This window comes from Pantherophis guttatus, chromosome 14, assembly GCF_059756535.1.
Source record: "Pantherophis guttatus breed Tessera chromosome 14, ASM5975653v1, whole genome shotgun sequence".
NCBI classification, from domain to species: domain Eukaryota; kingdom Metazoa; phylum Chordata; class Lepidosauria; order Squamata; family Colubridae; genus Pantherophis; species Pantherophis guttatus.
Window position 1 is genome coordinate 2,738,906 of NC_142076.1, and position 16,039 is coordinate 2,754,944.

The 16,039-nt window shown below is 50.8% G+C and overlaps 1 protein-coding gene across 2 annotated transcripts in view; it reads right to left on the reverse strand.

The window, feature by feature from the left end:
* PKD1 (polycystin 1, transient receptor potential channel interacting) overlaps nt 1-16,039 on the reverse strand; it is a 204,593-nt gene that overhangs the window by 18,165 nt on the left and 170,389 nt on the right. The window contains exons 1-4 of one of the 2 annotated variants that reach the window (XM_034420597.3): nt 5,451-6,146; nt 3,335-3,394; nt 3,107-3,203; nt 425-1,648 (exon numbers count right to left, since the gene is read on the reverse strand). In XM_034420597.3, coding sequence (XP_034276488.2) covers nt 425-1,648; nt 3,107-3,203; nt 3,335-3,394; nt 5,451-5,945 — 1,876 coding nt within the window. In that variant the 5' untranslated portion in view covers nt 5,946-6,146. Of the gene's footprint in view, nt 1-424; nt 1,649-3,106; nt 3,204-3,334; nt 3,395-5,450; nt 6,147-16,039 lie in introns of those variants that run through there. The other variant, XM_087878425.1, reaches the window with a different exon arrangement.

Genomic DNA, 16,039 nt, shown 5'->3' on the forward strand with positions numbered 1-16,039 from the left:
CAGAGTAAGCCCTACAGGAAGGCCGCCTGGGACGTGCTGTGGGGGGACCCCCTTGCCTTGCATCTCAGGGAGGCCACCGGGGTCTCCAAGGGAGAAAAGGCCTCACCCTGCAGGACCAGCCAGGGGAATCCCCAGTCTGCTCAGGAGGCTCCCCTGCAGAGAGACACCGTTCCCCACCACCTCCCGGGCATCTCCCACTGCTGGGTAAAGAGCTCTGGGCCACCTGAAGCTCAGACCCCTCCCCGGCTGGCCACTGGCCCTTCCAGCCCCTCTCTGCCTCTGTGCTTGCTGTCCATGTGGCCACCGGCTGCCACAGGGTGAGCACTGCTGCCTTTTTCTCTCCCCCAATGAAATCCTTCTGCAGGATGAACAAATGGTCTTGGGGGGGGGGGGAGAATCAACCCTTCCAGATTCTCCAACTGACCTGTGCTGAAGGAAGTCCTCTTCTGGGTCCTCCTTCTCAGCCTCAGGCTTCTCCTGCCCTGGCCGCGGCTGGACCCGGCACTCTCGAGAGAGACAGGTGGGGACCCAGAAGCCTCCCCTCGCACACTGGGAGTTGAGCTCAGTCGATCGTCACTTTTGGGGAGCTCCTGGGAGGGCTGGGTTGGATTCGCCGCCTGCTCTTTGTGGGTCACCCTCCGGCTTTTTCTGCCCTTGCCCAGCTGGCTCTGAATGACCGCCTCCAAGTTCATCTCCTTCTGGTGCCTGGAGAGTCGCCGAGTCATGCGCACGTAATACTCGAGGGGAAACATGAGTCCCTCAACCACTGTGCAAGAGCTCAGCACCCCCTCGCTGGGGGAGACCCCTCCCAGGGGGGGTGACCCCACTTCAAGGCTGTGCCCTTCCTCCTCTCCACTCGTCTTCTTGCTGGGAGGGTCTCCATTATCCATGTCATCTCTATGCCAATCAGGAACAGTTCCGTCTCCTTGAGCAGCGCCAGGGGTCACCGCTGAGTCCGTCAATCTTCCTGGATCTTCCTTGCCCCCCCACCCGGGCTTCTTCTCCTCTTCCTTCTCCACGCTCTGCACACTGGCACATGACGCACTCGCAGCAGCCGAGTCCTCCAGATCAGAAACATTCTCTTGGCTCAGAGGGTCAAGTGAAGATCCTTGACTCGTGTGCGGCAGGGAAGGAGGAAGTTCTTGCGTTACCCCAGGAATATCGGTTTGCATCCACATGCCCTGTTCAGAGTCTGAATCTGACACTGTAGGAGTAACATAGCGACTTCCTTCTTGGCTAGCCTGCAGGGAGGACTCGGGGGGGCTCCTCTGGCCAGGGTCCAAGAGGCTGCTACTCATCTTAAAGTCTGGGGATTCCGAGTCTTGGTCTGTGGCCCTCTCATGCTCTCCCTGATGCCCCTCCCACGCCGTTTCTCCCCTCCGGGCCAAAGAGAGCATTTCTCTCTGCTCTCCGGTGGTTTCAGTGGTCGAGTGCAGGCTGCAGTTCCTCCCCAGAGTAGGCTCCACAGAATTAAAGAGCACCCTTCGGCCAGACTGATGGGTCCTTCTGGAGCCTGATGTTTCTGGCAAGCTGCCTTCCAAGGCCCCGGACTTAAAGAGGACAGGTGTGGCCTCTGCGGTGCTGCCTGGGTAGGAAATTCCAGCCTGACCCTCCTCCGGGAGCTCTGGAGATAGTTGACTGAGGTCTCCTGCAAAGGACAAAGTTCTTAGGTAGCTTCTTTCCTCAGCACAGCAGAATTGAGCACCCATAACCCAGAGCATGAAAGAGATAGAATGCTCTAAAAGGAGTATTTTAAAAAGTCTTGTTCAAAGAGACATCAGGTGTGAGAAGTTGAGCTGTACCACACAAACAGCCTATTGATACATCAACTCTGTTCGGCTTTTGGAATCGAGAGAACGACGACTGTTTGTAATTACTTGCACTCTGGGTAACCTGCATCTGCACCACCATTCTCTCTTCCCTTCCTTGCCCCAACTGAAGTCCTGCGTCAGTCCAGCTGCTCTCTGCATCTGAGGAAGTGAGCTCAGCTGCCACCTCACACCCACTTATGCTTCTTATGCGGTGACAATCTGCCATGAACTATGGGGAGAGGGGATGAGAGGGGGGGATGCTTGGGGGAGAGTGAAAGTAACTTTTATTCCCCTCCTCCCACAGAAGCTACTTGCTGTATCTCCCTGAGAGGCTGCTTCAAGGTCCCCCAGTTGGGAGAAGAATGCAGCTGCATACCTTTGAAGTGACCAGTCTGAAAACATCTTTCTTGAATCTCGGGGGGGGAGGGGTTGTCAGTGATGGGAAGCCGCTAAGGAAGGTAGAAGGAACCTTCCAGAAAGGGGAGGGAGACAAGAGGCAGCAGAGCCCAGAGCTCCATAGAGGAAGAAAGTAAAGACAGACCCTCCTTAGAATCTCATTAGGGTGAGAATAATAAGTTTAATCTAGCAAGAGTCTGTCTATTGTGTGTAAGCAGATAAAGAACTAAGCTCTGGCTAGATGTCAGGGGTGTCAAACTCAAGGCCTGTGGGCCAGATTTGGCTCGCAGGATGCTTAAGATTTGGCCCACAGGGTCACCCTGGAAACAGCGAAGGACCGGGCCATGGTGCCTCTGCCAGCTCAATGTCACTCGTGTTGGGTCGGCCCTCCCAAGCTCCATTTTCACTGGCAGAGCGCTGCAGGAGGCTGTCACAGCCGAAAACGGAGCCTGAGAGGGGTGCCCCCAACACGAGTGACGTCGAGCTGGCCACGCCCACCCGGCCCCCGAGGTCAAACACAACCCTGATGCGACCCTCAATGAAATCTAGTTTGACAGCCCTGCCCTACCTATGTCACTCTTGAGCTGAGCCTGACATCAATCTCGGGAAAAGTCAGCTCAAACAGGTGGCTCCCGAGAGACGTTCAGTGAAATCTCCTTCAAGTCAAGCTCGAAGGTGTTGATTCGTGGTGATCTCTGGGCAAGGACATGGCAGCCGATTGTTGTTGCTGCTACTTCTGGGGCATCTTCTCGGCTCCCCAACTTGGCCTACAGTTGTGGCACTCCCAGAGGTGCCAAGCAGGTCTGATTGGAGGGGGTCAACTAGCTCTCAAGATCCATCAGAGACCCTCACCCCAATTCTTTCTACTAGAAGCCCAACAGATGCTGTCCCAGTGTTACCTGCATGGTTCTTCAGAGCTTCCTCCTGTCCAAACAGGTTTTGCTCTGTAACCGTTTTCTTGATGTAATTTTTAACCTTCGCAGCTCTCTCAGCACGCTGTGAAAACAACGAAGGGTAGTCAATATGACTATTGACTTACTAGTCAATATGAAATTAGTCAATTTCTGCTGATTTTTTACTCCTCAAGCCTTCCCCCAATGAAGAGATTGTACCTTTTATTTACCCACCTGTAACCTGTGGAATGTTTTGTTGTATTCTCTTTTCAATATGGCCAGTTTTTCTTTCAGCTGGAAGACAAAACGGTTGTTAAATAATTGGTATATTTAACTTGAAAAGTACTGTAACTGAAAGGTTTAGACAGCAACCATATAATTCTATTTAGGTTTATATCTATGGAGATTCTCAGTCCTCCAGGTCATGGTCGTCCCAAAGGTGCTTTTTCAAGATGCAACTGGACTTCCTTGTTTTATCTTTGAAGATGTTTCGCGTCTCATCCAAGAAGCTTCTTCAACTCGGACTGGATGCAAATGACCAGCTGTCTGCAAGGAGTATAAATCCTTCCATCCTCCACCATCCAGTCAGAGCTGAAGAAGCTTCTTGGATGAGAAGCGAAACGTCTTCAAAGAAAAACAAGAAAGTCCAGTTGCCTCCATTTGGGTTTGATTTGACAGTGAAGAACAAGCACATGCGCTCCCAGAAATTCCACAGCTCCCCAAGAAAATTCCACATAACCTGAAAACTCATTTCTAGCATTATGAGCTTCATAGAGGATCTGAACAGAGACAGACAGGACTTCCTGGCTTCTATGAGTTCATAGTAGGTGTATACCTGGCCCAACTGAAAGGAGCCCCACAGGGTGGGCTTGGTCTTCAGAGCAGACAGCCTGAGGATCTGAAGAGGGAAGGCATGGTGGATCACTGCTTTGCTATTCTCCGATCACTTTCAGGTGAACATGAAGTTTAAGAACACCCTAGATCCCTTTAGAGGTAGGGGACACGCAGGATTCACTTGTGGATCCACTTGATTTTTTAAGTAACTGGGGACATTCCCCGTGTTCTGACAGACAACTCCACTCTTCTGGACCTCAGAGGTAACAAGGGGAGGTGGTGGGTGGGTGTTCTCAAGCAGCCTTACTCCATATGTGGATCCTGGCTAGTTAAGGGACCTGCATCTGTCTGGTTCATCAGACATCGTTGGCACATTCCTGGTGCCAATTAAACAATGCCCCTTGCCTAGACCCTGCAAGCGCATCTTCTCTGTAGCAGTGCCAGCTCTCTAGAATGGGATTCCCCCCCTCCCCAAAACCTGAACAGCCCCCCAAGGGACTGGCGTTTTGAAGGGCCTTGAAAACCCAGCTCTTTGGTAAGGACGACTGACACCCCTTACGTTGTGTTTCCCTCCCAATTTTTCCTTTGCCATCATTGTTGTTTTGACTTGTGCTATTTTTGTGGGTTTTTTTAAATTGTTCTTTGTTTTCAAATGCTTTAACAACTGTAAACTGCCCAGAAGCACCGGGAGTCAAGAGGCCACATAGATAGAATGGATTATTAGCTTATTGTACTCGGAACACTTGGGGATGGATTCTAGTGTTTTGTGTGTCCTGTTTTGTGTGTGCATTATTTTTAAATGACCGGGAATCGTCCACCATCTGGTCCCACGGATTAAGTCCCCAAATGGGTCCAGTAAAGGCATTTCTTTATTGGCCAAGTGGGATTGGACACCCAAGGAATCTGTCTCCGGTGCAAAAGCTCTCAGTGTACACAAAAGACGTAAGTGGTAAATGATGACCATAGTCATCATAAAAATACATTCAGAAGGTACAACACTGAGTGATAGTCGTAGGAGACCATCCACATAAATGGTCCTAGGAAACTAAATGAAAGTTTTGGGTTCCCACCTTAGCAAGAGCCAGGCGGGCGACGCTGCCTGAACTGGGGAAGGTCTCTTCTCCTCCTGCACGGGGCGGATCTCCTCCACCCCCCACCCACCCACCAGAGCTCGCAGCAGCCCCAGGAAGGGCACCGGCTCCCTTTCCTGCAACTGCCCCGCCGCCACCGCCGGGGGAGAGCCCCCTTCGCCCCTTTTCCCTGCCCCGGGGAGCCTTTTCAGCCCAGTTCAGCCGAGGCGGGCCCCGCACGCGCCACCCGCGAGCCTTTCCGACGGACGGCGGCGTTTTCTCTCTTCCCCGGCATCTTGTGGCGGGGAGTTCCGCAGGCTGCGCTCAAGGCGGACGGGAAGGGAGGAAATTCCTTAGTTGCCTCGTCCGTCAGTCCGTCCGTCCGCTCTCTCTCTCTCTCTCTCCGGAGAAGGCCGGAGGGTCGGTCTGCCGGGGGCGCCGCTCACCTGCTCCTTCTGCTGCGGGGTCAGAACCGCCGAGCCGGGAACCTCCATCCCCACCACTCCCGGTCGCCTCCGCGGCGCATGCGCGCCACCCCTTTCGCGCCAAGTGCAAAAAAAAAAAGCGCAACACGCTCGGGCCCGCCTCCCGCGGCGCCGCGCCCAATGGGAACGCGCGATTCTTGGCGGCCGATGGGCGAGCTGCGGCCATTGGCCAGGGAGGGGGGTACGGAAGCCGGCTGCGGCCAGGGGAGGGCGGTTCCCGCGGACGGGCCGTGCCGGGCGCCGCCATGGAGCTGGGCGAGATGCTCTACAACAAGTCCGAGTACATCGAGACGGTGCGCGGGGCCGGAGGGCGGGTGGGGTCGGGCGGAGGCGGGTTCTCGGGAGGGGAGGGGGAAGGGGAGGCGGGTCTGCCTGGAGGTGACCCTGCGGCCTTCCCTGCCAGGCCTCCGGGAACAAGGTCAGCCGGCAGTCGGTGCTGTGCGGGAGCCAGAACATCGTCCTCAACGGAAAGGTCCGGCCACCAGCATGGGACGGGGCGCGGGGGTGGGGGAGGCGGGGGTGGGGGTGGGGGGCCGGGAGAAGGCCACGAGACCCTCCCTGCGGGGGAGGGGAAGTGGGGAGGGGGCGGGGCCAAAGAGGGAGAGGGGGCGAGGGTTCAAAGGTCAAAAGCCCCCAGCCCCTCCCGGCGCCTCTCTGCCCCCGCAGACCATCGTCATGAACGACTGCATCATCCGGGGGGACCTGGCCAACGTGCGCGTCGGGCGGCACTGCGTGGTGAAGAGCCGGAGCGTCATCAGGCCCCCCTTCAAGAAGTTCAGCAAAGGGTGAGGACTGGGCCCCCCTCCCCCTCGCCCTCCCCCTCCCCCTCCCCCTCCAGCAGAGGCCACGGTCAGGAACACCGGTGGGCTTTATAGATGTAGAAGTTAGTGTTTCTCTCTCTCTCTCTCTCTCACGCACACACACACACACACACACGCATGCGTATGTATGTATAGATACATGTGTGTATATGTATACATACATGTATGTATGTATAAGTATATGTATACCAGTGGTGGCTTTCAAAAAATTTTACTACCGGTTCTGTGGGGGTGGCTTGGTGGGCATGGCAGGGGAAGGATACTGTAAAAACTCCATTCCCACCCCACTCCAGGGGAAGGATACTGCAAAATCCCCATTTCCTCCCAATCAGCTGGGATTTGAGAGGCAGAGGATAGATGGGGGCGGGGCCAGTCAGAGGTGGCATTGACCGGTTCTCCGAATTACTCAAAATTTCCCCTACCGGTTCTCCAGAACTGGTCAGAACCTGCTGAAACCCACTTCTGATGTATACATGTATGTATGTATGTAACAGGGATGCAGTGGCTCAGTGGCTAAGATGCTGAGCTTGTCAATCGAAAGGTCGGCAGTTCAGCGGTTCGAATCCCTAGTACCGGCCAACGGGGTGAGCTCCCGTTACTTGTCCCAGCTTCTGGCAGTTCGAAAGCATTTTAAAAAAAATGCAAGTAGAAAACTTGGGACCACCTTTGGTGGGAAGATAACAGTGTTCTGTGCGCCTTTGCCGTTGAGTCATGCCGGCCACATGACCACGGAGACATCTTCGGACAGCGCTGGCTCTTTGGCTTTGAAACGGAAATGAGTATGTATGTATGTATATGTATGCATATACATGTGTATATATATATATATATGTGCATATACATGTATATGTATATATGCATGTATATACACAGACGTTATAACATAAATAGAACACATGAATGTTATATATAAATATAACATGTATTCTATGTTATAATGTGCTTTATATACATATAAATATAGCATTTATTGGCCTCCCATTTTACTCTAGGGCAGTGTTTCTCAACTTTAAGATGAGTGGACTTCAATTCCCAGAATTCCCCATCCAGCTATGCCTCCCATCTCCTTTTGCTCTTTCTTGCCTTAGCTGCCACTGAGGAGGGAGGGAGGGGTGGGTGGGTGGATGGAAAGGAATGCTATTTAGTATACTGTCTTTGGTGTAAGCTGCCCAGAGTCCTCGGAGAGTGGGCAGCATAGAAATATGACTAATAAATAAATCCCCAATAGCTCTGCCGTTTGTTGGCCTCAGTGTGTGTGTGGGGGAGAGCGGGCAGAGGTTGGGGAGGGGACTTGGGATTCTTGCATTTTGTCCCCTCATCTGGCCTGGTTTTGTTCAGCGCTGAGCATGGAAGGGATGCTGATGATGAAGCTGCCATCTTCCTTTCTTTGCAGGGTTGCCTTCTTCCCTCTGCACATCGGGGATCATGTCTTCATTGAGGAGGATTGTGTTGTCAATGCGGCTCAGATTGGCTCCTATGTCCACATAGGCAAGAATTGCGTCATTGTAAGTGCCCGTAGCTGCTCGGCTTCAGGTGATGAGGAACTCTCTGGCTCAAATCTTACTTCTAGCATGGGTCACTTTGTGCCATATTTGATGCCCTTAGCTAAGCAAGCTGCTTCCTTTGTGGGGGCAGCAACTACAATGTTTGCTTACCTGCTTTGTGGCCCAAAACAAGATCCTGTGTGACTGGGTATCCTGGCTTCAGCTCTTAGGGTTAAAAGCACAACAAATTCAGGGGCTGTTTTGTCCCTTCGTTTGGAGGCTTTTCAGAAGCTCTGTTGAGCAGCTTAGATTGGGTCCCCAGCCCCCAGTCCATGGACGGCACCGGTCCATAGCCTGCCAGAATCCGGGCCGCGCAAACAAGCGAAGCCCCATCCGTGGGATGCAGGCAGCAGGTGAAACCTCTCTCCACGGAACCGGTCCCTGGTGCCCAAAAGGTTGGGTGCCGCTGGCCTAGAGCTTCTTCCAAGCTCGCTTCTACCTTGCTTCCCTCCATTTCTTGTGGATCAGCCCCAACGCATTCATCATTTCTGGGGTTAGGGCAGCAACCCCCGAAGCATGATGGTGACTCCTGGTCTTCAGACCATCTTGGCTACACTCCAGATAGTTCAGATTCCTGGCCTGTAACTGACATTACAGAGACCATTGAAAGCCCCGTTTCTCCAGCTTAGCAACTTTAAGATACGTGGAGTTCAACTCTCATGATTTTCCAGCCAGCGTGAGATTTCTGGGAATTGAAGTCCGCTTACCTTAATGTTGCTAAACTTGAGAAATCCTCAGGAACTTAAGGCTGGCTCCATCTGTTTGGCCTGATGCTGCAGAGCAGAGCGCTTCCTGCTTAAAGCCAAGATGACATCTTCATGTCTGGGTATCCTTTTAGGGTCGCAGGTGTGTCCTGAAAGACTGCTGCAGAATCCTTGACAACACAGTGTTGCCTCCGGAAACAGTAGTCCCGCCTTTCACCGTCTTCTCTGGCTGCCCGGGTAAGCTGGAAGGGGCAGAATGCTGGGGGGTGGGGGTGGGGGGGGGTGGCAGGAGGGCCGGCGAGTTGCTCATGTTCCTGTCTTCTCCAGGGCTCTTCTCGGGGGAGCTGCCTGAGTGCACGCAGGAGCTGATGATCGATGTCACAAAGAGCTACTACCAGAAATTCCTGCCCCTCACCCAGATTTGAGAAGCTCCTCCTTGGGCGGGGGGCTCAGGACTGGCATGGCCTACGGGTGCCCTGCAGGCAGCTGGCTCCAGAGCTGACCAGCAGGCTTGCTGAAAGCTTCCCAGTCAGGCCACCTTCCTTGTTGGCGATGTCCTCCCGCCTGGATTGACCAGGCCCTCGCCAGAAGTTCTGGTTTCCTCTGGATGGTTGGAAGAGGCTGGCCTTGACCTGACTCTCCTCATTGTACTCCATGATGGTTTAACTCTAAATCCGCTTTGTTCTGTCGAGCAGGGGAGGGAAACAGTCCCTGCTTGTGGGGTTGGTCTAGGATGTTGCTGCTCTTGTTCTTGCTGGTCCTTCCCGCTCGATCACTATCCTCCCTTGAGGTGCAGCCTTCTTGCTGCCGTTCCTTTTGTTCTGGAGCCCCTCAGAGCTTTCCTCGGATGCTGTCAAGCCGTCTCTTCAGGCGCCAGTTGTGAAAGCAGCTGCAGCCCAAATCCAGAGCTCTGCTTTGTGGGCTGTTAATCAAAGCGGATCTTTCCTCCTCCGATTCTTTGTGGGGTTCAGGAGTGACCTGAGCTGGCAGGGCCGGATCACGCCACTCTCCAAGGGACCACAGCTGCACCCTCCAACCGAAGGTCACTTAGGAGAAACTGGGCAAGAGGAAAGGACTGTAGGGGAGATTAGCTACTTAGGGGGAGGGCAGAAGCTGCTGCCAGGCAAATAGTCTCTGGGGGAGGTGCAGCCTCTTCCTTGCTCTTCCCTCTCTCAGCTCTTCCCAGTGCTCTTTGTCCGCCCCCTCCCCCCAATAGGTAAAGCAGCCTAATTTGTGTCTCTTCATTCTTAGTCGTCTTGTGCTGCCACTTTCTGCATGTTAGACTTCAGTTTAAGTTGCTCCAGGCTCTCTGTGTGGCCGCACTCGCACACATGTGTGTGTGTTTCTATGTTCTTGGCCTCTAAACCTCCACTGTGTATTAACCAACCAGGGACCATTTTGGCAGATTGCAGGAACCCTTGCTCACTGCACAGGTGCTCTCTGGTTTGTTGGCTTTTACCTGTATGTATATTAAAGTCTGAACTGCCCAACCGAGCATGTTGACAGTGGTCGTTCTCTCACATCAGTCTCTGGGGAGGACTAGTCACCTGACCACTCAGCTTCTCCATGTGCCCAGGAGGCCCAGTGCCTGGCATGGCTGGGATACCCTTGGATGAGACTATGAAATGGGTTGTGCCCAAAAGTCACCGAGGCCTCCTCTTTTTTTCCACCTCTGGGGTGGGGTCCATGGCTTGCCAAACCCGCCATGAAAATGGTGCTGGGAGGAAACTACAAGCAATGTTGTTGCTGACAAACTCTAAAAGTCATTCCACAATAAAATTTTGCTATATGGGATTTATATATTTTATTCCTCTAACAGCCCACCTCAACCAGTGATTCTGGGTGGCATAAAGCATACAAACAAATTGAAAGCCGTACAAAATAAACATACCCAGTTGCCATGTAGAGCTATTGCCATGGATGTTAATAAGCCAAGGGACGGGGCCCTTAACATACTTGGGGGCCCAAGCACATAACCAAGTCCTCGCAGACTTAGGAAAGGCCAATAGGGTTGGATTCATTCTGAAGGGAGAATGTTCCAGAGGCTGTGGCAGAGAAGGCACATCATCTGGTCCCCACCAGCCGACATGCCTTGGGTGATGGGGCCCACATCATCCCCATCCTGACAGACCAAATTTGATGGGCGGAAACAACTGAGAGAAGATGTTCCCTCAGGTAGCCTGGCCCCAAGTCATGAGTGGCTTTAAAGGTGTGGGATCCTTGGTGCTCTCTGAGGTTGTCTTCTTGCAGAGATTTCATTACCAAACCAGGTAACCTCATTGGTGCTTGTTGGGTAATGGAACATCTGCAGCTGCCATGCAATCAACTTCACAACCTTCCTCCAAAAGGGAATTTTGGAATGGATGAAAGCTGCTTAGACTTGTTGGGTCAAGTGATGGCCCCTTCAGAAGAGGGCACATCAGCGCTTCCATAAGAGAGAATGGAATCGCCCCCTCCCACAAGGAATTCTTAATCACTTCCCACACCCAGCCATGCATCCCCTCCTGGCAGAGATGGCATTCAGCAGGTTCTGATCAGTTCTGGAGAACCGGTAGCGGAAATTTTGAGTAGTTTGGAGAACCGGTAACTACCACCTCTGACTGGCTCCACCCCCATCTATTCTCTGCCTCCCGAGTCCCTGCTGATCGGGAGGAAATTGGAATTTTGCAGTAACCTTTCCCTGTCATGCCCACCAAGCCACGCCCACAGAAGCGGTAGTAAAAAAATTTGAATCCCACCACTGCCTCCTGGGCAACCTTAACCAGCCAGGAGGGACGCAAATCTATCACAGAGGTAGCTGAACCAGCAGTTGAAGAGCCCTGTCCACTTCCTCAGGGTTCCTCAGGATTACTTTGGTAGCCAGGGATCTACTGTCAGGCCTAAGCTCCAATGATAACACCGTGTGATCTAGTTCAGGTCTTTGCTTATACCTGAAGGACAGAACCTTGGCAGACTAAAGTTGTAACCTTCAGGGGTCTCCAAACCAGTGGTGAAACGTAAAATTTGTTACTACCGGTTCTGTGGGCGTGGCTTGGTGGGGGATAATGTGACTTGGTGGGTGTAGCCAACATTTTTTTTTTAACTTTTAAAACCATTTTTTCTACAACCTCTTCAGCTGAAGAGGTTGTAAAAAAATGCTTTTAAAAGCCTCTGACGATCCCAGCTGAGCCGTGCGATCATCAGAGGCTTTTTTTTTCTTTTAAAAACATTTTTTCTACAACCTCTTCGGCCAAAGTGGTTGTAAAAAAAATGCTTTTAAAAGCCTCTGACGATCCCAGCTGAGTTGCCTGATCAGCAGAGGCTTTTTTTCTTTTAAAAGCCTCTGATGATCCCTACTGAGCCGCACGATCCTCAGAGGCTTTTTTTTTTTTTTTAACTTTTAAAAGCATTTTTTCAGCCGAAGAGGTTGTGGAAAAAATGCTTTTAAACATTTAAAAAAAGCCTCTGATGATTGCTCAGCTCAGCTGGGCATGGGGGGTGGGGCGGGAATATTTGCTACCGGTTCTCCGAACCACATGCCGCCTTCGCTATCGGATCGGGTGATCCGGTCCAAACCGGGAGCATTTCACCCCTGCTCCAAACTTGGCGACTTTAAGACTTGTGGATGCATGGCTGGCCAAGGAATTCTGAGAGTTAAAGTCCACAAGTTTTAAAGTTGCCAAGTCTGGAGAGACCTGTTCTAACCTCTAACACATATCCTGAGTTCAGACTGCAGCCTCTTGTTCTTGGCCCCTTTCTGGACTGCTGCTTCCTCCCTGGGAAGTGCTGGGCTACTGCAGACATTCCCTGCTACCCTTTCTTCAGCTGCACATTCCATCACATCTCCTTCAATGAGTGCATGATTTATAAGAAGCACTTTGCACCTCGTGCTGTAGCCGTCTGGAGCCCTTGTGGGCAATCCCAGTCCTCTCCTGGCCTGGAGAGGAATTGCAAAGAATCGGTCCATTCACCAGCTCTTCATTTTGCCGCGGTCATGAGCTCTGCTCTCAACACAGCCATCTTCGGTTCACCTTTCCTCTTTGGAAGTCTCAACTCACCTGGAGGATGATTCAGGGCAGCATCTCCCCAGACTGGTCAATGGTTCTGGGGGTGTGGATGCTTCCTTGGCCACAACTGTCAGCTCTTCGTGTTCGTTATGAACGCTACGTGTTTCCCCGAAAATAAGATCCTGTCTTATATTTTTTTGAGCCCCGAAATAAGCGCTTGGCCTTATTTTCAGGGATGTCTTATTATTTTGGGGCGCGTGGAGCAAGACGGGGCTCTTCTTGCCATCTTACCTGATTTCCAGCTCTGTCTCCCTAACCAGAGGAAATGGCGGGGACCGGCTGCGGATGCGGTTAAATATTTTCGGGGCGGCTTATTTTTGGGGGAGAGGCTTATTTCAGCGCATGCACTCAAAAGCCCAAAGCTTATTATCAGGGGATATCTAATTTTAGGGGAAATCGTACTACTTTTATTATTATAAGACAACCTGGCAAGTCTGAATAGCTTCCCCCTCCCCTTGGCGGGAAACCTGGGAAGGTCCCGTCTTGAGATGCTTTCTCCAATTACATTTCTGCCCTGGACTCAGGTTTATATCTGATAGTTGTCTTGGTTGCACTTCAAGGATATTCCTTCCGCTCATTACACACCCGCCCCCCATAACTCGGAGGTTTATTGCTAGCTTCAGTGAAATATATCTTCATACACGTACATTCAGGGTTTCTGGAACTCTGAAAATTTCAAGTAACTCCTTTATATACAAAGTGGCTGGAAAAATCTCAGATAATAATTTTAACAGCCATGGTGGTGCAGTGGGTAGAGTGTAGTACTGCAAGCTACTTCTGCTGACTGTCAACTGCCTGCAGTTTGAATCTCACCAGGTTCAAGTTTGACTCAGCCTTCCGTCCTTCTGAGGCCAATAAAATGAGGATCCAGATTGTTGGGGGTGATCAGTTGACTCTATAAACCGCTTAGAGAGGGCTGTAGAGCACTGTGGAGCGGTATATAACTCAGTGCTATTGCTAAGTACAGGTAATCCCCAACGTACAATAGTTTGTTTAGTGACCATTCGAAGTTACAACGGCACTGAAAAAAGTGACTGATGACCATTTTTCACACAACTGTTGTAGCATCCCATGATTACGTGATTCACATTTGGATGCTTGGCAATTGGTTCATATCTATGATGGTTGCCTTTTGCGACCTTCTGACAAGCAAAGTCAATGGGGGAAGCCAGATTCACTTAACAACCGTGTTTCTAATTGAACAACTGCAGTGATTCACTTAAATGTGGCAAGGAAAAGGGGACAAAATTCACATCACAAATTTCTCACTCAGCAACACAAATTCTAGGGTCAATTGTGGAAATAAGTGGAGAACTACCTGTACAGAAGTCTAGGAAAGAGTCGAATAGGTATTGCTACTTATCTGTTGCCCTTCTTACAACACATGCACACACAAACACATTAAGGCGTTGAAGATTGAAAGAAGGAGTTCTCTAAAACAGGCTGAAGGATGTCTTAGCATCCCACGGAGGAAAATGCTTCAGCCATCCCCAGTGGGCAAATACCAGAGAACTTCCTATTGTTAGAGGAGGTTCTTCTGACACCTACACAAATGAAGAAAGTCCAGTTGCCTCTTGAAAAGCATCTTTGGATCATTAAGTCGAGGGCTACCTGTACCTTTGGTGTGTTGGAGGGCTTTAGTTGGTCTGTGTACTATCGTAATGCTGTGTGGTTGTAGTAGTGTGTGGATTGTTGCAGATACGTTTTTCATGTAACATCATGTTATCCTTTTCGTAGCTTCTTTCGATTGGCACTTTTTGATAAATTTGTATGGGTATCTCTTATAGTGTTGGACGATGTATAGTCTGTTTCCTTTTTCTGGTGTTCTAGATTGTTGCAGTACATTTGTAGTCATCTGAATAAAGTTCTCACACAGCTCCTCTTGTGGGAAGTTGGGTTGTTACTTTGCTTACGGGAGTCTTTGATTAGTGCAGGTTGTTTTTCAATAGGCTTGCATTTCTAATCTGCTGTCTTCTGATGAGGATGTCCAGGTACGGTAATGTGTCACTGTTTCCTTCTGCCCTTTTCAATTTTATTTTTTTGGACATGTTATGGATTGTTTCATGTGTCTTTTTTTATTACGATGAAAGTGTCAGTCACATACTGGACCCATGCAAGACTGACGCCTTGCGCACGGTCACTCATGCCCTAGTTACCTCCCGTATGGACTACTGTAATGCTCTCTACATGGGGCTCCCCTTGAAAAGCACCCGGAGGCTCCAACTGGTCCAGAACGTAGCCGCGCGGGTGATTATGGGCGCAGCTCGTTACACCCATGTAACACCTCTCCTACGCGAGCTGCACTGGCTCCCGGTGGTCTTCCGGGTGTGATTCAAGGTGTTAGTTATCACCTTTAAAGCGCTCCATGGCTTAGGACCTGGGTACCTACGAGACCGTCTTTTGCCACCAATAGCCTCCCACCGACCAGTTCGTTCTCACAGGGAGGGACTACTCAGGGTACCGTCAATCAAATTATGCCGACTGGCGACTCCCAGGGGGAGGGCCTTCTCTGTGGGGGCTCCAACCCTTTGGAATGAACTGCCCCCGGAGATACGGAATATCCCTGATCTCCGTGCTTTCCGCCGTGCCCTCAAGACCCTGATGTTCCAACAGGCAGGGCTAAACATACAAACATGCGAATGATTTTTTAAATGTTATCTAATTCTGGGTTTTATTTAATTGACCAAACTAAGTGGCAATTTTAATTAGCAATTTTGTGGTGTTTGTGTGTCTATGTTTTTCTTGACTGTACACCGCCTTGAGTCCTACGGGAGAAAGGCGGTATAGAAATATAATAATAAATAAATAAATAAATAAACAAATAAATAAATAAATAAATAAATAAATAAATAAATAAATAAATAAATAAATCTGACTCTGCAGCAAGCTCTGCTGGCAGCCGATGGGCCACCACAAGAACACAGAACAATAGAGCCCTTCTCCCCATTTCTCACATGGCCCCTTGGAAAAATTAGTTGCCCAACCTTGGTTTAAAAAGACAGAGAGAGACCTGAGGGAGCAGTCCATTGTCTTTTAATATGACCTTGTCAAGCTAATTCGCCAGTATAAAAGAAAATACTTTCTTTGCAAATTTAAGATAAAGCACACTTGCTTCTTACATTCTCGCTACTCAGAAGCCCTTTTCAAGCAGATTGGGTAAACGGTGTTGCTGGATGGGATTTCAGACAGGAATAAATAGGAAACTGGCCGCAGAGGCCCAAGCATACATTCAATGGTTTTTTTGGCAGGAGGTACCAGATGTGGTTTTGTGGATGCGGCCGAAGGGTGTCCAGTGCGGTGAATTTGCTGCTGTTCTTGTAGCTCTCGCTGCAGCCCAACACGAGAGGCCACTCCTGAGCATCCTCCTCACCTCCTGCTTCCGGCTCCTGCCTCGACTTCTCCCATCCTTTGCAATTCCCCAATGTTTTAAATAAC